Source organism: Rattus norvegicus, chromosome 3 (assembly GCF_021556685.1).
Source record: "Rattus norvegicus strain SHRSP/BbbUtx chromosome 3, alternate assembly SHRSP_T2T, whole genome shotgun sequence".
NCBI lineage: Eukaryota > Metazoa > Chordata > Mammalia > Rodentia > Muridae > Rattus > Rattus norvegicus.
Genome location: NC_141536.1, coordinates 52,544,589 through 52,570,317, shown reverse-complemented (window position 1 = coordinate 52,570,317; position 25,729 = coordinate 52,544,589). Strand labels below are relative to the sequence as shown.

At 38.4% G+C, this 25,729-nt stretch overlaps 1 protein-coding gene across 1 annotated transcript in view; it reads right to left on the bottom strand.

Annotated features, from left to right (window-relative positions):
* 4932414N04Rikl (RIKEN cDNA 4932414N04 gene like) overlaps positions 1-25,729 on the bottom strand; it is a 240,381-nt gene that overhangs the window by 171,603 nt on the left and 43,049 nt on the right. The window contains exons 19-31 of the mRNA XM_087654922.1: positions 14,257-14,306; positions 12,843-12,873; positions 12,421-12,470; positions 12,022-12,088; positions 11,682-11,728; positions 10,974-11,022; positions 9,876-9,925; positions 8,647-8,728; positions 7,087-7,115; positions 6,922-6,994; positions 4,850-4,923; positions 2,230-2,326; positions 274-344 (exon numbers count right to left, since the gene is read on the bottom strand). Of these exons, the coding sequence (XP_087511048.1) occupies positions 274-344; positions 2,230-2,326; positions 4,850-4,923; positions 6,922-6,994; positions 7,087-7,115; positions 8,647-8,728; positions 9,876-9,925; positions 10,974-11,022; positions 11,682-11,728; positions 12,022-12,088; positions 12,421-12,470; positions 12,843-12,873; positions 14,257-14,306 (770 nt within the window). The remainder of the gene's footprint in view (positions 1-273; positions 345-2,229; positions 2,327-4,849; positions 4,924-6,921; positions 6,995-7,086; positions 7,116-8,646; positions 8,729-9,875; positions 9,926-10,973; positions 11,023-11,681; positions 11,729-12,021; positions 12,089-12,420; positions 12,471-12,842; positions 12,874-14,256; positions 14,307-25,729) is intronic.

The window sequence follows — 25,729 nt, the reverse complement described above, 5'->3', positions numbered from 1 at the left end:
TCTATACAGTAATCTGAAATTACACTTCATTCATTCTAGACAAAGAGGGACTAGAAAGCTAAAGTATTCATTGCAAATATTTAAATAACAAGAAAATATCATAATGAAAATTAGAATGTAATAAAGAGAAATAATGTTAGACTGTGCTATATAACATGCAAATATCAGCATGAATAATACTGTATTCCATCCGAAGGAGAACCTCAAAAATACCACCTATTCTACATTGTTGAGACATATCAAATTATAGCATAAATATTCAGGCTCACGTACAAAAGCCTGGGTACTTTCGCTGCCATCATCACTTCTTGCCTCTTCTGTTGATGTGTCTTCAGCCTCTGACTCTGCTGGCAAAGGCATATGTTAACCATACTATAATGAAACATTGGGTAAAACTGTAGTCACAGTAAACACTGATTTCAAATGCTAATAATCAAACTTGCACCTTACTGTCTTAACTAAACATTTTAAACTACCATTAATACTTGAATATCTACCCAGTGCATAATTAGTTAGGTAACTACACAACATCTCACTACATCAAAGGTATTTGATGTTAATAGGTCCAAGGAATGTAATTCCTAAAATTCACTTACAATGTCATGTACTGAATATATATGAACAAATCTTCTAATATAAAAATTTTAAATGTCATAGGAACAGTCTACTTCATAGGGCACTCTATAACTCCTGACAGAAACAGCCCTGGAGCCATATATATGCAAACAGTAAAAAGTGATTGTCATTTGAATTTATATATGCAGCATATACACTCATATATGCAACAATAACGATGAAAGGAAAATAGCCTACCAACTGGAGGGAAGGGGGCAATGTGATGTCATTCTATTTCAATTTAAAACATCTTTAAAGAGAAAACATTAAAATGTTTGAGTTACCATCATAAAAATTACCATTCCATTTTCCTTATATGTGAAAGATGTTTGGAATTTTCTGGAATATTTTTACTTCTGAGACCAGGTTACTAAGGCAAATCTTCATTCATCATGACTATGTTTTCTAAGGAAAATGAATGTGCTGTACTGTAATTTAAGGTGTCCTCAGGTGTTTGAAAGCTTGGTCCAGTGCTTCTGGCACTGGTTGCAGGAGATGGTGAATGCTTTAAGCGGTGGAGCCCTGCTGGATGAAGTAGATCCCTTGTGTGAGGGCATTGCCTTGGGACTTGGTAGCCCAACACCACCTCATGCTCACCTCTTCTTCCTCAGAACAGATAGAATGTGCCCACCCAGCCTCCTGTTCCTGACATCATGCCTTCTCTTCCTGCTGCCATGTTTTTCTTATTTCTAAATATAGATGATATTATTGCTTTAAAAACACTATGTGAAATGGGATGATTAAGACATTAATCATTAAGTTCACTTGGAGGTTTTAAATTTACTCCAGATTAGATAAGTTGAATATTCCTTACCAACTTGTATGAGAATATTTGGCCACTACACAATGGAGATAATGGATCATAGAATGACAACACTGAAATTTGGTTATCAAGAGTTAAATGGAACATACAGGCAATCATTTCTAGTCTTTGTGTCTTTATTTTCACCATTCACCCATGATTTTTTTCTTCTTCTCCCTTCTCTGTGAGATTCTGTCATGAAGTAATGAGTTGCACAGCATCAGAACCCATTTATATGTGCCTTACTACATTCATTTGTGTTCACTCGATGTAAATGAAAGTAGCCTACGTGGTGGAGTACTTAACAGTTTAACAACCAGCAAGCATCAAGGACAGAAAGTAGGAAGAATATTTGGCTCTAATTTCTGGTCAGTTTTAGGCATTTCAACATCCATTTATAGTCTCCTCTCAACACTATACAACCATTCCTTTTTTAAAACAAAAAAGCTATTATTTTGCATGTTCCAGTATTTTCTTCATCATTGGTTTCCTCTTACATGCTGCAGCATGTTCTCCAGAATTTGCTTCCTCTCACAGACATTGCTCACTGCTTTTGTCTTTGGTCATTATTCTCTCCTCTTCACTATGAATTACTATCCTTAAATCCTTAAACACCTAACTCTTTATTTAGTAACTCATCTGGGTCAGTGACAGTCTCATTTGCAACCCTGTGGAATACAGAGATACAATTCTTATACCATGACTCTCTGTTTGCAGTACTCTATATTTAATAGTTACATTTCTTTGGAGAGTGGTAGATTTTTACCCACATGATTAAAGTACCTTTTCAAATGGATTTTAAGAAAACGTACCTTTCATTTGTCCAGTTGCTGTATGTTGTCCTTGTAGAAGTGTACTTCCAGTTAAATAAGCATTCTCTTCCTTCCTTGGAAGGTACTTAAATACAGTCTGATAAAATTAATATAAAAATGATATGCATAAGATGCATGAGCTTATTTTAAAAGAAGAACATAAGTGGATGTTTTGAAAACGGATGCAGCTTCAGTTTCTCAGACAGCAATTTGTTCTGACTATAGGATTCCACCCATACCTCTAATTTATTGCAGCTGCTAATGTTATCAATAATCTTTATACAAACCTTTTTCTTCATGTGAATAACTACCTTGATCCCAAGTCTAGTTCACCTGTATTTCTGTCCTGTCAGTGTGCCATGTGACCTTATCTGGTACATTCAGTTTTTAGCTGCCTGCCACACTGAGTACACACTCAACACCAGAAGCATTTAAATCCTAGCTATTTAAAGCAACAGCAAGAACACTTTGAGGCCAGTGAGAATGTATCTACAGCATATGTTGCGTAAGCTTTAACACAAATGGCTGTAATAGCAAATACTGTGCATGACACCTTCGGCAGCATTTTCTGACATTTGAAAGCTATTATTGATACCCTAACACCAAAATTCCCCTCTCTAAATGCAGCCATTCTCTGATATGCTATTAATTTTCTAACTGCTATTGATTTTATGACCTCATTTTTTTTCCTCCTTCAATGGAGGGAATGAAGGAACAGATCACAGGGAAGACTTCAAGCTTTAAATCTGGAAGAAAATGTGAAGCACTGATGATGATCTTAACAGACAACCACTTGGAGAAGAGTAAGACAAGGAAATGTGTAGGATATTGGATGCCTCTGGGAACTATAATAGTAAGTGAGGTGACCCAAAGGAGGAAAAATAAGAACTATATGTGCTCCCTCACAAGCAGATTCTGGCCTATGATGTATACATGTAGATATGTACAAAGGTATATATGTGGATAATGTCTAAATATTGAGAAAAAAGACATAGAAAGGATAATATGACCTGAAACAAAGGATAGAGTCATAAACAAAGTATACAATATGCCTGAATGCACATAGGAGGTTCTATGTTGCTGTTTAACTCTATTGCAGTGGGTGTTTGTTTTGCATAAATGTCATTTTTATTTTCTCAGATGAAACGAGGAAATGAGAACCATAGCAAAGCTGTGTGTATACATGGCTTGAGGTGAGTCCAGAGCATTTCTTTCCCTGTTCTAACTATCCCTAGGCCTAGGCCTGGAAGCTTCTAATTGACTGTATGCCTTATCTTCCAGGCTGACTGATTCCATCCATCTTCTCTTGGCTTCTGACTGAATTGCTCTGCCTGGCCTCATACTAACTTTGGCAATCTGTTCTAATTTTCTATCTCATTCTCATTCTCTGACTTGCTCTGTCATCACCTGTGTCTAGCTTGTTCTCTCTATAACCTGTCTCTGAAGAATTGTCCCAGTAAAACTTCTATACATGTACACCACCCTTTTTCTCACACTGCTCTCAAGTAGTCTCTGTCTTCCTCTGCTGTTCAAGTGTGTTGGGCATATCCTATCTATGACTCACTCTGTCAAATCTTTCTCTGATTCATCACTTTGTATGCCCCTCAATTAGATGTCACTTTCAAACATGGCTGCTTCCTTGTACAAACTGACCTTACCTTCATTTTTAGATATTAAAAGTGTGTGTCTGTATTTCATCTTGCTGGATTAAAATTCCTCTATGGTTTTGAGTTAGTTTTCTTTTGTTTGGTTTTATTTTCCCAGTGGTAGATACATGAGTTCAACTCATGGTATACTCAAGTAGAAAGTGTCATTTTGGGCATTGCAGAAGAATCTAATATAGGTTATTCTTTAACACATGATTGTGAAAATTGCATATTCTTTCTCATTCAATTCGCTATTAGCACACCAGAAATGAGTAATATGAATACATTTGACACAGGGACTCACATAAAAAAGTGATTTATAAAAATGTGTTTCTTATGAGGAAGGGTTTTGTAACCTGAATTTTTCCTTCTTTTTATGATTACATCAAATCATTCTATTATACTATTATATATGGAAATTAAATTGCTATACAAAAAGTAGGGCTGTAAATTTTTTTTAATGAAGGGTGATATTTTGCTATGAAACCAAACATTTGAAGAATCCTATGGGAACTAAAGAAGGTAAAAATGTTTTATAATTAAATACTAAATTATAAATTATTAAATAAGATAACCTGAAATACAATTTCACATGCCTTAATCTTATTATTAATTTTAGAAAGACAGTACTTAGGTAGAGAGATGGCTCAGTGGATTGGTTTTGCAATCATCAGAACTTGAATTGAAGCCCCAAGGACCCACCTAAAAAGGTAGGCACCATGTTGCAGGGTATTCTAGCACTGGGGAAGGAGAAAATATCAGTGGACCTTGGGGAAGCCAGTCCAAATTCAGAAAAGGAATCTGTCTTAACAACAGTGTGAAGAATGATGGAGAACACTTAAAATTGACCTCAAACCTTTGTTAGCAGGTGCACACCTAGGCCTACACAGGTACACAAACAATGGACATTTGAACACACACACACACACACCTCAGCATTAAATGCATAACTCAAAAATTAAATAATTACATACCAATGGTGAATTAATCGTACTATCACTCTGACTTTTTTCGCTTTCTGATGATGTCACTTCTAAATCTGAATTTGCTGAAAATGTATAGATTTAGAGAAAATAAATTATAATGAATGTATCAATAGAATGACAGTATTTATAATAATAGAAATTTTTAAATTAGTAATAATGGGAGTGTATTACGATCTTAGTTGGCATTAGTTGAATAACTTCCTCTGTAGAATATTGTTCTAACTATGCCAAAGCTGCATATGACACTTGAATGGACATCAAAATCCACCACCTCTAATAACACTGTACTCATATTCATGTACTTATGCAACCACTCTACAAAAGAGATCGAAGCTGGAAATTAGCTTAAAAATAATTGAGAAGCAAATGGATTCACAGATTTCTTTTCTACCCCATACCAGTATCTCTTAAACTACCTTGTAAGTATTTACCTTATGAAAAGTGTTGCTTACTGCCTCCATCAATCAACACCCTACTCCTTAATGTCCAACATGTGCTCATACAAGATTTGGAAAAGTATTTTGTCTCTTTTCTGCTCAAACTTTTATGTGATACCCCCATGATTTGGTTATCTTCCTCCAACAGGTACTACTAAGCACCACTCTAATTCAGGAATGTTCTGATTTTTCTAGAATATTTTTATTTACTTATTGAAGACTCATTTATCCATTATACTCTGAAGGGGAGGTAGCAATTGTTTGAATTATTTTGTTTTGAGTGACTGTTTATTTCACCTGGTGAGTGGTTATTGGCTCCCTGCCCATGTTCTAAAAAGCAAGAACAAACAAAAAAAATATCAAAATGGCTTTTCTATAAATAATGCCTTATCCAATACATAGAGCATCAGGGTCACAACCATTAGAAAGCACTTATTTCCTATGGCCTTAGGAACTGAAACACTGCTCAATAGTAAAATTATAGTTATGAGGTAGCAAAGAAAATTACTGTATGGATGGGGGTCATCACAACATGAGGAATTGTATTAAGGGGTCACAGTGTTAGAAATGTTGAGATCCAATGACATAGGGAATAGCATAAATACAGAGAGAACGCTAGATAAAAGGTTAGAGTACAAAAGGAATTCACTAGAGGAGTGAAGTATTATGTAACGCACGCACGCACACACACACACACACACATACACACACACACCACTCAATAAAAACAACAGCAATGAAGGAAAATATCATAATATTTACAAAGTAGCATATTGCACTATTTATTATTACCTATGTAGTTAGTTATATGATTAATGGAGGACAATACAGATCCACAAATTAAAATGCAGATTAGATGCAGATAATTAAGAGACCAATGCCCCCATAGAATTAAGATGGACATGTTTTTAAAGATGCAATATTTTTCTATTTAGTCAAGATGGTTTAAATATTAGGGATAAAGGGAAACTCATTTATTCATTCATAAAGATTTTATTTCATTTTAAATAGTGTCTATTGTTTTATTGTTACTATTTAGATGTTGCTAATAATGATCCATATTTAATTGAATTGAACTATAAAACAAATACTATATGATCTTTACTAATTTATAAACGCTTGCGAAGTTGGTATACAACATTATGTCTAGAAAACTCATATTTTAACATACTGAAGTAAAGCCTATGGGCATGTATTTATGTCCTGCAGAATTATAATGGACATTCCAAGATGCAATGTCTTGAGTTGTTCAAGGAGGCTAAAGGGAAATTTGTCCTTAGCCTTCTTAAGTGATGGATAACACTGTACATTTGTGAAATGTTAAGAAAACCCTATTTAAAACCATCATAATTGACTTCCGTTGATGGCAGAAATCATTCTAGGTTCTGAATCAAATCAAAATGTAGACTATTTTAGTTGAAGGTTCCAATTTTAAAATATTTCCCATGGCAAAAAAAAAAAAACCCAAAAAAACAAAAAACCAAAAACGTGATGCTAATAGTGGCTATTGGGTCATTTATATCAAATAGTTTTATCAATATAGTGGCAAATAAAAAAGTAAATGTCCTAACCCTTTCCAATAGTTCAAGGTTCTTTCAGAATGACTTTTATCACAAAAATTACCTGATGGTAATGCTTGCGCATCTGCCATTTCTAATGCATTTTTAGGATCCGAGTCATTCATTTCAGTGGTGGGCTGCATGGGTTGGAAAGACAATACTTAGTGCTCATTGTCTACTGCATACAGGATGCACTTAATGATGCTTTATGAACTTATCAAGCAATTACCTTAAAGAGAAGACATTTCTTTGGAGATTCTAAATACCAAAAAGACAGAACATTTTTATGTAAATATATCAAAACAAACCTTTATGAATGCAACTGAAACTTCATGCTAATTTTAGAAATAACTAAATAAATGGTTTAGTTTCTCACAGTCAATATTACACTGACTTGAAATGCAGGAAGCTGTCAAAATCTAACAACTGCATGAAAATTTATTCCACAAGGAAACTTAGACTGGGGGAGCATAGATTTTTTTTTCTTTTGGTGTTGTTGCTTTTTGTTTTGTTTTGTTTGTTTGCTGTGTATAGCAACATTAAAGACATATCTTGTAGGGAATTAAATTTTTAGCTTTAATAAAACATGAAATTAAGATCTTCAATGACGGGATTTTTTTATGACTGCAGTCAAATTAACTGAAATATTAAGAGGAAATATGCAAAATAAGTTATAAAGGTTGATATAGAGAAATATGACAGCTGATCAAACCTAACTCTTGCGATGATATCTTAACTCTCATAAATAATACTAGAATAGAAGAGAATAGATGCTACAGAAAATACCTTTGAGTCATTTACACCACATATTTTTAATTTGTCCTGTAATTTAGAAGTTGCACAGTGGTGATGGCTCTGCTAGAGCATGTGGCTCATTTAATATCAAAAAAGTGGTTCTCAACTATTTATTAAAGAATAATTAACAAAATGGGTTTCTTTTTTGCAGGCATTTATGTGAATTTTCCTTCAAATTTAGCTTAAATTTAATCCCAGCACTTAGAGGGAAAGACAGGCAGATCCCTGTGAGCTCTCGGAGGGCAAGTTACAGGACAGCCAGGCTACACAGGAAAACATTATTTTGGAAAACAAAATCCAAACCAAACCAGACAAAAACAAAAACAATTTTATTGATCCATTCATGTGAAAAGAAAATGAATCCAAAGTAGGGAATATTCTGATCACAGTGATTGGAACATGCTGTATGAAAAAAAATTTTCAGCTAGAATTTTAAAAGGCACCATAGAAGGAAATAACATTCAAGAGTTCAGGATTGAAATGTTACCGAAACTGGACTTTCATGCAATTGTTGGGTTTTGACAACCTGCTGCGTTGCAAGTCAGTGCAATACTGACTGTGGAAAACGATCCTAGTATTCAAGAAATGAGCTCTATTAAGTGTCTCGCACACAATACTTCATGGGTTTGAAATAATCATGGCGTCCTATAAAGGAAAAAAGATAATTTCTGCACCAAAAATTAACAACCTCAAAAATAGTAGAAGCATTTTATTCAAATTAATCATTAATCAGCCTATTACTCTGATGACTGGGAGGTGTGAGGAACAGAATTGAGTGGTTGCTATTCACTCCAAGTCCAGGCTTTCTCTCTGTCTCTGTCTGTCTTTCTCTGCCTCTATCCCTGTCTCTCCCTCCTTCTCTCCCTCCCTCTCTCCTCCTCTCCCAAAGCCCCTAAAGCAGTAGTAATAATACTCTTTGACTTCTACCTTATCGGCCTTTGTACTATAAGCAAATGCTTCACACAGGGGCTTTTATGTGATGTATGGTTCTTACCTTTAATGTGTTGATCTCCAGTTTGACCTGAAGCACCATGTAAATGACTGATACCCTTCTTGGTAAGACACTCAAAAATACCCTGTAAAGGTAAGCATCAAGACTGATTGATTTGCACCAGTGCCCCTTAATGATTTTTTTTTAAAAAAGTGTTTAAACTTTTTATTCTAGAAAGAGATTTGGATATTTTTAGATCCATTTTATAAAAATCAGAACCACTTGAACGAAGAACCTCATATATGCTATTAGATCAAATTTATCTTCAAATGGCCAAGGACTATAAAAACTGACCATGAAAGGTCAGATGACACCAAGTAGCAAAATATTATCAGATGTGTCAGTTTCAATAAAGAGTGAACGGAGCAGTTTATGAGACCAAACCAAAAACTAAAAGACATTCACAAAACCACCTTTCTAAAAGTGCCCAAAAGTACTAGTGCCTCGGGGCATCATTAATATTTAGAATGAGAAAACTACTTCAGAAGAATAAGAGTGCACAGCACAGGAAACCTCACAGTACAGAGCACTGCACGTACACCGTGCGCATGCCTGAGACGCAGATATCGCAACCTTGTGTAGAGTAAAGTGAGGGCTCTGCTGTTTAAAGAAACTAAAATATACCTGGCTGCTACTTGAGAGAGCCCAATATTATCACGTAATGACACTTCAACTCTGTGCTGAGACCACGATCTGGGAGGTTGGTTTGTTTTTTTTTTTTAACCCAGGACATCCGTGCAACCCTTTCACAATGGCCCCATAAAATATGAGATTGCTGTATATCTGTAATCTTAAAACCATTGTTCCCAGAGAGGAAAAATAATCTGCTTTGTGTTTTTAAATTATTTGTACAGGTCAAATAATATGAAACCAAAATTTTACACAAAAAAACATATACAATAATAACACACACACACATACCACACATATATACATATACATACATACACTTATAAACATACAACATTCACACAGAACACACACATTCAAACACATATGCACACATTCACATACACGCATATACAAACGATGCATACACACTCATATTTTTTCTGTTTGTGAATATTTTCTTTCCTATCTATATTTGATTCATAATTTGTAGCCCCAGTCATCAATTGCTTAAGTTTCATGATGCAAAAGACTAGGTTGCAAATTTCTCTCTAAATAGTGTTAGCACTTTACACACTTCATACAAGGAATTTTTCCAAAAACAAAATCGTCATTGAACAAACCTCAGAGTCTCCACTTGAATCTTCTGATTTCTGCAATATGGACTTCTTATCTATACAGTGCAGTCACAGAAAACTTTATGAGAATATTTATTATAGTGAAGTTAAATTTATATACTTGTTTATATCTCATGTATATTTATTTTCTCTACATTTTTATATTTCATTAATATAAAAAAGCAAGAAAAATTTTAGAGAGTTGAGCATTTTCAGGAAGGCACTTTTTCTTTTTTCCAGGTGTTTGTCTGTCTGTCTGTCTATCTATCTATCTATCTATCTATCTATCTATCTATCTATCTATCTATCTACTTTAAATCCTGATTGCAGTCTCCTGTCCTCCCAGTCCCTGTCACACAGCCCCTCTCCCCAGCACATCAAGTCACTGCAGGATTAGTCACATCCTCTCCCACAGTGGCAAGACAAGGCAACCCAGCTAGGACATTATGATCCACAGTCAGGACACACACACACACACACACACACACACACACACACACACACACACACACACACACACACACACACTAGTTTTGCAACCTGCATGAAAGACCTTGCAGATTAGATCCTAGCATTGTTGTCCTCTGAGAGGCTCCACCTAGCAGCTGACCGAAACAGATGCAGAAACCCACAGCCAAACATCAGACAGAAAACTCTTGGAGTCTTGCGGAAGTGTTGGAAGGATTGAGGGACCGGGAGGGAATAGGGACTCCACAAAAAAACAAAACAAAACAAAACAAAAAAACAAAAACAACAACAACAACAACAACAACAACAACAAAAACAACAGAGTCAACTAACATGGACCCTTGGGAGCTCCCAGAGACTAAACTACCAACCAGGAAGGCATTTTTACAATAGGAAGTGATTAAGAGAAAAATATTTAAAAGAAGTGATACTGGGAAAAAGAATTTTACAAGCTACAAATACTCTCTCAAGAAATGAATACATTTTTAATCATTAAATGTACTTGTAAAAAAGTGTTGCTTATCTGGGGACGTGCACACTTTTAGCAGTGTTTGAGCATGCGTATCTGCAAGCATGTCACTGCTGTTACTGTTACCCCACCATGAGCATCCGTGAGACCATCATTCATTCGCTTACAAGGGCTCCCTTGGTTACTTCTCTCCACTGGCTGCTCTGGCGCTTCTTCCTGTGGTTTAGAACAAAACCTAACTTCAGAAATTATATTTCTTCATTCATTCCCCATCATTCATTCACTGTTATCATTCTCTAAGACAAACATTTACAGTCTTTCAAGTTACAGGCACAATCCTGTGAGAAGCTGAAGATAAAAAAAAAAAATTAAACTATCACCACACTAATCACTGTTTTGGTTCATGTATGTTGCATCCACATAGGATTAACTGTTTCTGCCCCTTTGGGGCTTGTGTAGTATCTTCTGGTACCATGGAACCTAGGCAGCAATGGTGGTACTCACGTGTTGATGGGAACCAACAGCTATTTAATTCAACTCAAAGCCTCACTCAGAAGAAGGGAAATTATATGAATGTGTGTATCGATATTAACCGATAGGAAAGAAGTTATCAATTTTTTAGATGAGGACATGAAGAGGGATGGCAAGCTGGGAGGGGTGGAGGACAAGAGAAAAGAACAAGAGAAAGTGGTATAATTCTATTTTAATTTAAAGTATATATGAACTTAAACAGGCTAATTTCTATATACTGGTAAAGAGAGTGTCATATGATAACAAAGGAGAAATTAAAGGATTGATTCATAAGTTCTATTAAAATAAATTTAGCACAGACACATCATGCAAAGTCTTTTCTAAAATAAAAGCATTGGACAAACCTCAGACTCCATACTTGAATCTTCAAGTATCTGTGAAAACTTCTTATCTAAACAATGTAGTAATAGAACAATTAGTGAGAACATTTGTCAGAGTAAATTTATAAATATATATGTTTACATATATCTTATATCTATATTTTGATGCTTGTATATTTTAAAGGAATAAGACCTCAGAAAAAAATTTCAGATAATTCAAATTTTTTGAGGACAAATCATTTTAGTAGAAGTGGGCAAGAAAAATATTTAAAGACAGTGATGTTTGTTTTGGGACATACACATGGGAACTTGCTAGAAGCGAGTATCAAATATTTTGTGCACATTTGAGTGTTCATAATTTTACCATTATTTGTTTTCTGACAATGGCTCTCTTTGTTACTTTTTTCTACTGGTTGTTTCCTTGCTTCTTCCTGTCATGAAAAACAAATATATATTTACATATTATATATAAATTATATATTATCAATATATACTTTTAAAAGGTAGATTTCTGTCATTCTCTCCATCATTCACTCATCGTATCAGTCACTAAGATAAAGATATATACAGTCTATCAAGCTATAGACACAATCCTGTCAGAAGCTAAATAAAAAATGAGATTAACTTCTCGTTTATATTCGAGTTAATGACATATGCTAACAAATGAAAAAAAAACTTTGTTCATATCTGTGAATAAAATCTATGAGTGAGAAGAACTTAGTAAGCTACATCATTCAGAACTTCAAAACTGAAATCAGCACACCTCAGAGTCCTCAGGCGAATCTTCGACTGTCCGTGATATGGGTGTCTTATCTACACAACAAAGTCACAGAAACATTCATGAAAACATTATTTACACTCAAATCAATACATCTTTTGAAAGATTCATGAATGGCTGTTAACATGTATACCATATCTACATTTTCATGTTCTGACAAAACCAAAACCAGAACTCCAAACAGTAAAAGCTTTTTCAGGAAGACATTGCTGTAGGGAGAAAGAGAAAAGGCTATAAAGTCACAAAGACTGTCTGAGGACGTTTGCCTTGTACTTTTGATAACAGTACTTGAGACTAAGACAATCTGGATGCGCATTTGCAAGTGTATTGCTTTACTAACGTTACCCCCATCGTTATGCAAATGAGATCACCATTATCTGTTTGCTTACAAGGACTCCCTTGGTTACCTTGTCCTAATGGCTCCTTTGTTGCTTCTTCCTATCATGAAAAACCAAAAAGAAACATTAACTTCAAAATTGTATTTCTCCTGTCATCTTCTCACTCACTCAATGGCTCAGTCACCGAGACAAAGATATTTATATCCTACCCATCATAAACACAGTCTTGTGACAACTAACACACATTAAACCTTTGTGGCGATGGACACCGTTATGGCTCACGGAGGTAGCAGTTCACTGGACTGTGCATTGCTGGCTTCCTTGGCCGTCTTGTATACTATTTTCTGGAACTGCAAAAGCTAAAGTCAAGAAGTGAAACTCTCGTTTTGGTGGCAATGAATGTCTATCCAATGGAGCTTAAACTCACTGAAGAGGTGGGGATATCATGCCTGAGAGTGGAAACCTAGCCATCATTCAGGTCGGGATCCTAAGAAAGAGATCTACCACCAACCCTTGACTAGACCAGCATAATTCCTACCTGCATCCTAAATCTTATTCTACAGCCCACAGTTAAGTGTGCCCTCATCAAAGAAGCCTTTCAACATTGCAAATGGAGACCATCAATAAATCCAAAACTGGACACAACAGTGCAGAGATTAATAGCTTGACTGTGGGGAGCCCACATCAAATAGGTAATCGTCACTATAGCTCCTGAGTCTATGGCTGAAGCGACATTGATGAAGAGGGACCAGTAAAACTACAAGAGGCAGAATATCTGTACAAGTCTCCTAGATACAGCTGTATAAACTAGACCAGAGCATTGGTAATACCAATTCACATGCTCATCTAGAAGGGGAATATCTCATCACGTCCCACCTTTACATAAAGCACCGTTACCAGCAACTAATGACTGCTGAAAAAAGTGTCTCTCAAGGATGAGCCATCTTATTGGTTAGCCACTAGGAAGAGGTCAGCTCTGATGCTATATACACTCAAACGACAACAAAAGGCTCAACAGGCTGTAATTATACATCGCTCTCTCTCTCTCTCTCTCTCTCTCTCTCTCTCTCTCTCTCTCTCTCTCTCTCTCTGTGTGTGTGTGTGTGTGTCTATCTCTGTCTCTCTCTGTCTCTGTGTCTCTCTCTCTCTCTCTGTGTCTCTCTATCTCTGTCTCTCTCTGTCTGTGTCTCTGTCTCTGTCTCTGTCTCTGTCTCTCTCTCTCTCTCTCTGTGTTGTAGGGAGAAGATGTACAAGGGGTTAGAGAAAGGAAAGTAACAGGAAAATTGTGTGATTCTATATTAATTAAAAATTTATACAGATTTTAAGAAATAGAGTGTTCAATCTCCACATTCAAGCTTAGTTAGTGACAGATGATAACATATGAGAAACTAATGGCTTAATTAGTAAGTTCTATAGCTGAAAATAAAGAGCAGTCACAGCATTCAAAGGTTTTTTTTTCCAAAAACAGAAATAGTGAACAAACCTCAGTGGTCCTATCTGAATCTGAATCTCTCTGTGACTTGGGCTCCTCATCTATAAAATATAATTACAGAAACATTAATAAGAACACTTGTTACAGTGAAATTATACATACATACACACACACACACACACACACACACACACACATATATTCCTATAGTTTGACATTTGCATAGTTTGACAAAAATAAAACACTAAGAAAAAATTCAGAGAAGTGATGCATTTTGGGAAGGCAATGTTAGGAATAGAAAGAGGAAAACAATGACTTCAAGCAACTGACCCTGGCTTGGATTGTGCACACTTGCACTCTGCCTTGCGTACCAGGTAGTGGCTTGGATGAGAATGCGCCCCACTCATTTGAGACTCAACCCAATGGTTTCTCCATTTGTGATGAGGCTGCCTGTGTGTTTCTCGTGCAGCTTCTGTTACACTTAGGTGTGTCCCCTCCAGTCCTATCCTTTTTAGAACTTTTATCATGAAGCCATGTTGGATTTGGTCAAAGGCTTTTTCTGCATCCATTAGCATGAATCGATGACTTTTGTCATTAAATCCATTTACGTGATTTAGGACATTTTCTGAATTGAATGTGTTGAACCATCCCTGCCTTTCTTGAGTAGAGCCAGCACGGTCATGGTGGGTAATCTTTTGGTTGAACATCTTATTCTGTTTGCAGGTATTTTATTGAATGTTTTAATATTTGAACCTATGCTCATCAAAGATAGTGGCCTTTAGTTTTCTTTGTTGTTGTTGTGCATTTGCTCCTTCCAATTTCTTTTGTTGCTGTCTTTTGTTTTGTGTTTGGAATAGTTAAGGAAAAGTTGTGGATCTTCTTTAGAAATCTGCAAGAAGGATGACCAAAATGCAGATGCTTCAACTCCTTCTTAAAAGGGGGGAGAGAATATCCATAAGAGGGGATATCGAAGCAAACTTTAGAGCAGTGACTCAAGGAATGGCCATTCAGAGCCTGCCCCACATGTGGCCCATATCTATATAGCCATCAAAACTAGATAAGATTGATGAAGCTAAAAAATGCATGCTGAAAGGGACCAGATATAGATCTGTCCTGAGAGACACATCCAGAGCATGTCCAATACAGAGGTCAATGCTAGCAGCAAACCACAGAACTGAGAATAGGACCCCCTTTGGGGGAATAAGAGGAAGTATTGAAGGAATTGAAGGAGCTTGTAACCTGATAAAAATAACAATACCAACCAACCAGAGCTTCCAGAGACTAAACCACTACCGAAAGACTATACATGGACTGACCCAGGGCTCCAACTGCATATGTGGCAGAGAATAGCCTTGTTGGGGCACCAAGGGTAGGGGAAGTCCTTGGTCCTGCCAAGGTTGGACTCCCAGTGCAGGGGAATATGGGGGGGCAGTAAGGGGGAAGTACAGGGAGAACACCCGTATGGGGAATGGGGGCTTATGAACAGGAAACTGCGAAGGGGAATAACCTTTAAAATGTAAGTAAAGAAATATATCTAATAAGAAATTAAAATAAAATAAAATAAAAAGAAATCTGGTAGACTTTTACTATGAGTTCATTATACCTTTTTTTAAAAAGCTGTACGGCTTAGAAATATTATTTTAGTATCACCATTTGCTGTGGGTCTGTTTAGGTTGTTGACTTTAATTTTGTGGTTTGGATGAATCTAGAAATCTATTTCTCTTATATTTGCCAACTTAATGGAGTGCAAGCATTTTAAAATGTTCCCTATAAAAATTCTAAATGACCTTAGAGTCTACTGTAATATTTCCCTGCCCATTGCTGATTCTGTTAATTTGACGTTTCACTGTAAGAAAGGGCACAGTGAAACCAATGAACTAGATCACTCTGAGTAGAAAGATTTTCTGGAGATCAAACGGCCAACGCTATCTCTTGGAGGGCATAGAAAAGCAAAATGATGGAAAAGCAAGCAGATTTTATGACAGTCAGAAGGGTGTCAGTGTGGGGTGTCTTTGAGCAGATATCCTTGCCAGATACTACTGCTGTGATAAAACAACATGACCAGAGAACCCGGGCAGGAAAGAGTTTATTCATTTTGAGCACTGAAGGAAGTCAGGATAGGAATTCAAGCAGGGTAGGTACCTGGAGGCAGGAGCTGATGCAGAGGCCATGGAGGTGCTGCTCACTGGCTTGCTTCCGTCTATTTACTCTGATTGCTTCCTTTTTTCAAAATGCAAGCTAGGTTTATTTTGACTTCATCCTTTTTGATTTCCTTTTGTGCCCCCTAACAAAAATTATTCATCCCAATTCAGGCAAACCTCAATTACAAAAAGACTATTGTCCCAATCCCTTAATTTAAGTGGATGGTTTTAGTTGATTTATAAATAATAGATATGTTGCCATTTTAAGGGATAATTTACAAATAATTATGGTATTGGGCATAAAGGAAACTATAATGACAGTTTAGACTCCATTCCTCTTCTCTATGCTTCTTTGTGTCTTAGGTAAAGGGGAGGGGCTTGAAAAAACAATACGGGAGATGTGGTACTATTATAAGAAATTGGATAAATAGGGATGGATTATTAGATCTACTTTTAAACAAATTATAGCATTTTATAGCCATAATCTTACTTTTGTAGAGACCTTTATATTTGGATACAGAATTGAGGTGCATTCTGCATATTAATACAGGTTTAAAGTGTATTGATTGGTGTGTTGATCCCAAATTTAAGAAAAAGGTCAAGTAACATATAAAGGCAGACCTATCAGAATCACACCAGACTTTTCGCCAGAAACTATGAAGGGCAGAAGATCCTGGACTGATGTCATACAGACCCTAAGAGAACACAAATGCCAGCCCAGGTTACTGTATCCTGCAAAACTCTCAATTAACATAGATGGAGAAACCAAGATATTCCATGACAAAACCAAATTTACACAATATCTTTCTACAAATTCAGCACTACAAAGGATAATAAATGGTAAAGCCCAACATAAGGAGGCAAGCTATACCCTAGAAGAAGCAAGAAACTAATCGTCTTGGCAACAAAACAAAGAGAAGAAAAGCACACAAACATAACCTCACATCCAAATATGAATATAACAGGAAGCAATAATCACTATTCCTTAATATCTCTCAACATCAATGGCCTCAACTCCCCAATAAAAAGACATGGATTAACAAACTGGAAATGCAACAAGGACCCTGCATTCTGCTGCCTACAGGAAACACACCTCAGAGACAAAGACAGACACTACCTCAGAGTGAAAGGCTGGAGAACAACTTTCCAAGCAAATGGTCGGAAGAAGCAAGCTGGAGTAGCCATTCTAATATATCAAATAAAATCAATTTTCAACTAAAAGTCATCAAAAAAGATAAGGAAGGACACTTCATATTCATCAAAGGAAAAATCCACCAAGATGAACTCTCAATCCTAAATATCTATGCCCCAAATACAAGGGCACCTACATACGTAAAAGAAACCTTACTAAAGCTCAAAACACACATTTCACCTCACAAAATAATAGTAGGAGACGTCAACACCCCACTCTCATCAATGGATAGATCATGGAAACAGAAATTAAACAGAGACATAGACAGACTAAGAGAAGTCATGAGTCAAATGGACTTAACAGATATTTATAGAACATTCCACCCTAAAGCAAAAGGATATACCTTCTTCTCAGCTTCTCATGGTACTTTCTCCAAAATTGACTATATAATTGGTCAAAAACGGGCCTCAACAGGTACAGAAAGATAGAAATAATCCCATGCATGCTATCAGACCACCACGGCCTAAAACTGGTCTTCAATAACAATAAGGGAAGAATGCCCACATATATGTGGAAATTGAACAATACTCTACTCAATGATAACGTGGTCAAGGAAGAAATAAAGAAAGAAATTAAAGACTTTTTAGAATTTAATGAAAATGAAGGTACAACATACCCAAACTTATGGGACACAATGAAAGCTGTGCTAAGAGGAAAACTCATAGCTCTGAGTGCTTCCAGAAAGAAACAGGAAAGAGCATATGTCAGCAGCTTGACAGAACACCTAAAAGCTCTAGAACAAAAAGAATCAAATTCACCCAGGAGGAGTAGAAGGCAGCAAATAATCAAACTCAGAGCTGAAATCAACGAAGTAGAAACAAAAAGGACCATAGAAAGAATCAACAGAACCAAAAGTTGGTTCTTTGAGAAAATCAACAAGATAGATAAACCCTTAGCCAGACTAATGAGAGGACACAGAGAGTGTGTCCAAATTAATAAAATCAGAAATGAAAAGGGAGACATAACTACAGATTCAGAGGAAATTCAAAAAATCATCAGATCTTACTATAAAAGCCTATATTCAACAAAACTTGAAAATCTACAGGAAATGGACAATTTCCTAGACAGATACCAGGTACCGAAGTTAAATCAACAACAGATAAACCATTTAAATTTTTTTTTTTTTTTGGAGCTGGGGACCGAACCCAGGGCCTTGCCAGATAAACCATTTAAACAACCCCATAACTCCTAAGGAAATAGAAGCAGTCATTAAAGCTCTCCCAACCAAAAAGAGCCCAGGTCCAGATGGGTTCAGTGCAGAATTCTATCAGACCTTCATAGAAGACCTCATACCAATATTATCCAAACTATTCCACAAAATTGAAACAGATGGATCACTACCGAATTCCTTCTATGAAGCCACAATTACTCTTATACCTAAACCACGCAAAGACCCAACAAAGAAAGAGAACTTCAGACCAATTTCCCTTATGAATATCGACGCAAAAATACTCAATAAAATTCTGGCAAACCGAATCCAAGAGGACATCAAAACAATCATCCACCATGATCAAGTAGGCTTCATCCCAGGCATGCAGGGATGGTTTAATATACGGAAAACCATCAACGTGATCCATTATATAAACAAACTGAAAGAACAAAACCACATGATCATTTCATTAGATGCTGAGAAAGCATTTGACAAAATTCAACACCCCTTCATGATAAAAGTCCTGGAAAGAATAGGAATTCAAGGCCCATACCTAAACATAGTAAAAGCCATATACAGCAAACCAGTTGCTAACATTAAACTAAATGGAGAGAAACTTGAAGCAATCCCACTAAAATCAGGGACTAGACAAGGCTGCCCACTCTCTCCCTACTTATTCAATATAGTTCTTGAAGTTCTAGCCAGAGCAATCAGACAACAAAAGGAGGTCAAGGGGATACAGATCAGAAAAGAAGAAGTCAAAATATAACTTTTTGCAGATGATTTGATAGTATATTTAAGTGATCCCAAAAGTTCCACCAGAGAACTACTAAAGCTGATAGACAACTTTAGCAAAGTGGCTGGGTATAAAATTAACTCAAATAAATCAGTAGCCTTCCTCTACACAAAAGAGAAACAAGCCGAGAAAGAAATTAGGGAAACGACACCCTTCATAATAGACCCAAATAATATAAAGTACCTCGGTGTGACTTTAACCAAGCAAGTAAAAGATCTGTACAATAAGAACTTCAAGACACTGAGGAAAGAAATTGAAGAAGACCTCAGAAGATGGAAAGATCTCCCATGCTCATGGATTGGCAGGATTAATATAGTAAAAATGGCCATTTTACCTAAAGCAATCTACAGATTCAATGCAATCCCCATCAAAATACCAATCCAATTCTTCAAAGAGTTAGACAGAACAATTTGCAAATTCATCTGGAATAACAAAAAACCCAGGATAGCTAAAGCTATCCTCAACAATAAAAGGACTTCAGGGGGAATCACTATCCCTGAACTCAAGCAGTATTACAGAGCAATAGTGATAAAAACTGCATGGTATTGGTACAGAGACAGACAGATAGACCAATGGAATAGAATTGAAGACCCAGAAATGAACCCACAGACCTATGGTCACTTGATTTTTGACAAAGGAGCCAAAACCATCCAATGGAAAAAAGATAGCATTTTCAGCAAATGGTGCTGGTTCAACTGGAGGGCAACATGTAGAAGAATGCAGATCGATCCATGCTTATCACCCTGTACAAAGCTTAAGTCCAAGTGGATCAAGGACCTCCACATCAAACCAGACACACTCAAATTAATAGAAGAAAAACTAGGGAAGCATCTGGAACACATGGGCACTGGAAAAAATTTCCTGAACAAAACACCAATGGCTTATGCTCTAAGATCAAGAATCGACAAATGGGATCTCATAAAACTGCAAAGCTTCTGTAAGGCAAAGGACACTGTGATTAGGACAAAACGGCAACCAACAGATTGGGAAAAGATCTTTACCAATCCTACAACAGATAGAGGCCTTATATCCAAAATATACAAAGAACTCAAGAAGTTAGACCGCAGGGAGACAAAAAACCCTATTAAAAAATGGGGTTCAGAGCTAAACAAAGAATTCACAGCTGAGGAATGCCGAATGGCTGAGAAGCACTTAAAGAAATGTTCAACATCTTTAGTCATAAGGGAAAGGCAAATCAAAACAACCCTGAGATTTCACCTCACACCAGTGAGAATGGCTAAGATCAAAAACTCAGGTGACAGCAGATGCTGGCGAGGATGTGGAGAAAGAGGAACACTCCTCCATTGTTAGTGGGATTGCAGACTGGTACAACCATTCTGGTAATCAGTCTGGAGGTTCCTCAGAAAATTGGACATTGAACTGGCTGAGGATCCAGCTATACCTCTCTTGGGCATATACCCAAAAGATGCCCCAACATATAAAAAAGTCACGTACTCCACTATGTTCATCGCAGCCTTATTTATAACAGCCAGAAGCTGGAAAGAACCCAGATGCCCTTCAGCATAGGAATGGATACAGAAAATGTGGTACATCTACACAATGGATTATTACTCAGCTATCAAAAACAATGACCTTATGAAATTCGTAGGCAAATGGTTGGAACTGGAAAATATCATCCTGAGTGAGGTAACCCAATCACAGAAAAACACACATGGTATGCACTCATTGATAAGTGGCTATTAGCCCAACTGCCTGAATTACCCTAGATGCCTAGAACAAATGAAACTCAAGACGGATGATCAAAATGTGAATGCTTCACACTGGCGGATCCCGGACCGCAGCAGCTCTCTGCTCCCAAACCCCGTGGGAGAGAGACCCCACCGCCTGATCAGGTGGGCACTCCTGAGGCTGCAGAGCGGAGGAGACCACCAACACTGCCTACCCCTGCCCACATCCCTGGCCCAAGAGGAAACTGTATAAGGCCTCTGGGCTCCCGTGGGGGAGGGCCCGGGAGCGGCAGGACCCCTGCGCCTGAGACACTGCCGGAACCTGAAGGAAACAGACCGGATAAACAGTTCTCTGCACCCAAATCCCGTGGGAGGGAGAGCTGAACCTTCAGAGAGGCGAACACGCCTGGGAAACCAGAAGAGACTGCACTCTGTGCACATCCAGGCGCCAGAGGAAAACACCAAACGCCATCTGGAACCCTGGTGCACGGAGGCTCCCAGAAAGAGCGGCACAGATCTTCCCGGTTGCTGCCACAGCGGAGAGGACTTAGGCAGTACCCCACGAGCAAACTTGAGCCTTGGAACTGCAGGTAGGACCAACTTTTCCCCTGCAAGAAACCTGCCTGGTGAACTCAGGACACACAGAGGCAAAATTCCTCTAAGGCCGGGCACTTCCTGTGTTTACCGGAAGTCCCACACCAGCGGATCCCGGACCGCAGCAGCTCCCTGCTCCCAAACCCCGTGGGAGAGAGACCTCACCGCCTGATCAGGTGGGCACTCCTGAGGCTGCAGAGTGGAGGAGACCACCAACACTGCCCACCCCTGCCCTATCCCTGGCCCAAGAGGCAACTGTATAAGGCCTCTGGGTTCCCGTAGGGGAGGGCCCGGGAGCGGCAGGACCCCTGCGCCTGAGACACTGCCGGAACCTGAAGGAAACAGACCGGATAAACAGTTCTCTGCACCCAAATCCCGTGGGAGGGAGAGCTGAACCTTCGGAGAGGCGGACACGCCTGGGAAACCAGAAGAGACTGCACTCTGTGCACATCCAGGCGCCAGAGGAAAACACCAAACGTCATCTGAAACCCTGGTGCACAGAGGCTCCCGGAAGGAGCGGCACAGATTTTCCCTGTTGCTGCCACAGCGGAGAGGACTTAGGCAGTACCCCACGAGCAAACTTGAGCCTTGGAACCACAGGTAGGACCAATTTTTCCCCTGCAAGAAACCTGCCTGGTGAACTCAAGACACAGGCCCACAGGAACAGCTGAAGACCTGTAGAGAGGAAAAACTACACGCCCGAAAGCAGAACACTCTGTCCCCATAACTGGCTGAAAGAAAACAGGAAAACAGGTCTACAGCACTCCTGACACACAGGTTATAGGACAGTCTAGCCACTGTCAGAAATAGCAGAACAAAGTAACACTAGAGATAATCTGATGGCGAGAGGCAAGCACAGGAACCCAAGCAACAGAAACCAAGACTACATGGCATCATCGGAGCCCAATTCTCCCACCAAAGCAAACACGGAATATCCAAACACACCAGAAAAGCAAGACCTAGTTTCAAAATCATATTTGATCATGATGCTGGAGGACTTCAAGAAAGACATAAAGAACTCCCTTAGAGAACAAGTAGAAGCCTACAGAGAGGAATCGCAAAAATCCCTGAAAGAATTCCAGGAAAACACAATCAAACAGTTGAAGGAATTAAAAATGGAAATAGAAGCAATCAAGAAAGAACACATGGAAACAACCCTGGACATAGAAAATCAAAAGAAAAGACAAGGAGCTGTAGATACAAGCTTCACCAACAGAATTCAAGAGATGGAAGAGAGAATCTCGGGAGCAGAAGATTCCATAGAAATCATTGACTCAACTGTCAAAGATAATGTAAAGCGGAAAAAGCTACTGGTCCAAAACATACAGGAGCTCTCTGCTCCCAGACCCGGTGAGAGAGAAACCCAACCGCCTGGTCAGGTGGGCACTCCTGAGGCTGCAGAGCGGAAGAGACCACCAACACTGCTCACCCCTGCCCACATCCCTGGCCCAAGAGGAAACTGTATAAGGCCTCTGGGCTCCCGTGGGGGAGGGCCCAGGAGCGGCAGGACCCCGCAGGACCCTGAAGGAAACAGACCGGATAAACAGTTCTCTGCACCCAAATCCCGTGGGAGGGAGAGCTAAACCTTCAGAGAGGCGGACAAGCCTGGGAAACCAGAAGAGACTGCTCCCTGCACACACATCTCGGACGCCAGAGGAAAAAGCCAAGGACCATCTGGAACCCTGGTGCACTGAAGCTCCCGGAAGGGGCGGCACAGGTCTTCCTGGTTGCTGCCGCTGCAGAGAGCCCGTGGGCAGCACCCCACGAGCGAACTTGAGCCTTGGGACCACAGGTAAGACCAACTTTTCTGCTGCAAGAAAGCAGCCTGGTGAACTCAAGACACAGGCCCACAGGAACAGCTGAAGACCTGTAGAGAGGAAAAACCACACGCCCGAAAGCAGAACACTCTGTCCCCATAACTGACTGAAAGAGAGGAAAACAGGTCTACAGCACTCCTGACACACAGGCTTATAGGACAGTCTAGCCACTGTCAGAAACAGCAGAACAAAGTAACACTAGAGATAATCTGATGGCGAGAGGCAAGCGCAGGAACCCAAGCAACAGAAACCAAGACTACATGCCATCATCGGAGCCCAATTCTCCCACCAAAACAAACATGGAATATCCAAACACACCAGAAAAGCAAGATCTAGTTTCAAAATCATATTTGATCATGATGCTGGAGGACTTCAAGAAAGACATGAACACACTTAGGGAAGCACAGGAAAACATTAATAAACAAGTAAAAGCCTACAGAGAGGAATCGCAAAAATCCCTGAAAGAATTCCAGGAAAACACAATCAAACAGTTGAAGGAATTAAAAATGGAAATAGAAGCAATCAAGAAAGAACACATGGAAACAACCCTGGATATAGAAAACCAAAAGAAGAGACAAGGAGCTGTAGATACAAGCTTCACCAACAGAATACAAGAGATGGAAGAGAGAATCTCAGGAGCAGAAGATTCCATAGAAATCATTGACTCAACTGTCAAAGATAATGTAAAGCGGAAAAAGCTACTGGTCCAAAACATACAGGAAATCCAGGACTCAATGAGAAGATCAAACCTAAGGATAATAGGTATAGAAGAGAGTGAAGACTCCCAGCTCAAAGGACCAGTAAATATCTTCAACAAAATCATAGAAGAAAATTTCCCTAACCTAAAAAAAGAGATACCCATAGACATACAAGAAGCCTACAGAACTCCAAATAGATTGGACCAGAAAAGAAACACCTCCCGTCACATAATCGTCAAAACACCAAACGCACAAAATAAAGAAAGAATATTAAAAGCAGTAAGGGAAAAAGGTCAAGTAACATATAAAGGGAGACCTATCAGAATCACACCAGACTTCTCGCCAGAAACTATGAAGGCCAGAAGATCCTGGACTGATGTCATACAGACACTAAGAGAACACAAATGCCAGCCCAGGTTACTGTATCCAGCAAAACTCTCAATTAACATTGATGGAGAAACCAAGATATTCCATGAGAAAACCAAATTTACACAATATCTTTCTACAAATCCAGCACTACAAAGGATAATAAATGGTAAAGCCCAACATAAGGAGGCAAGCTATACCCTAGAAGAAGCAAGAAACTAATCGTCTTGGCAACAAAACAAAGAGAATGAAAGCACACAAACATAACCTCACTTCCAAATATGAATATAACGGGAAGCAATAATCACTATTCCTTAATATCTCTCAATATCAATGGCCTCAACTCCCCAATAAAAAGACATAGATTAACAAACTGGATACGCAACGAGGACCCTGCATTCTGCTGCCTACAGGAAACACACCTCAGAGACAAAGACAGACACTACCTCAGAGTGAAAGGCTGGAAAACAAATTTCCAAGCAAATGGTCAGAAGAAGCAAGCTGGAGTAGCCATTCTAATATCAAATAAAATCAATTTCCAACTAAAAGTCATCAAAAAAGATAAGGAAGGACACTTCATATTCATCAAAGGAAAAATCAACCAAGATGAACTCTCAATCCTAAATATCTATGCCCCAAATACAAGGGCACCTACATACGTAAAAGAAACCTTACTAAAGCTCAAAACACACATTGCACCTCACACAATAATAGTGGGAGATTTCAACACCCCACTCTCATCAATGGACAGATCATGGAAACAGAAATTAAACAGAGATGTAGACAGACTAAGAGAAGTCATGAGCCAAATGGACTTAACGGATATTTATAGAACATTCTATCCTAAAGCAAAAGGATATACCTTCTTCTCAGCTCCTCATGGTACTTTCTCCAAAATTGACCATATAATTGGTCAAAAAACGGGCCTCAACAGGTACAGAAAGATAGAAATAATCCCATGCGTGCTATCGGACCACCACGGCCTAAAACTGGTCTTCAATAACAATAAGGGAAGAATGCCCACATATACGTGGAAATTGAACAATGCTCTACTCAATGATAACCTGGTCAAGGAAGAAATA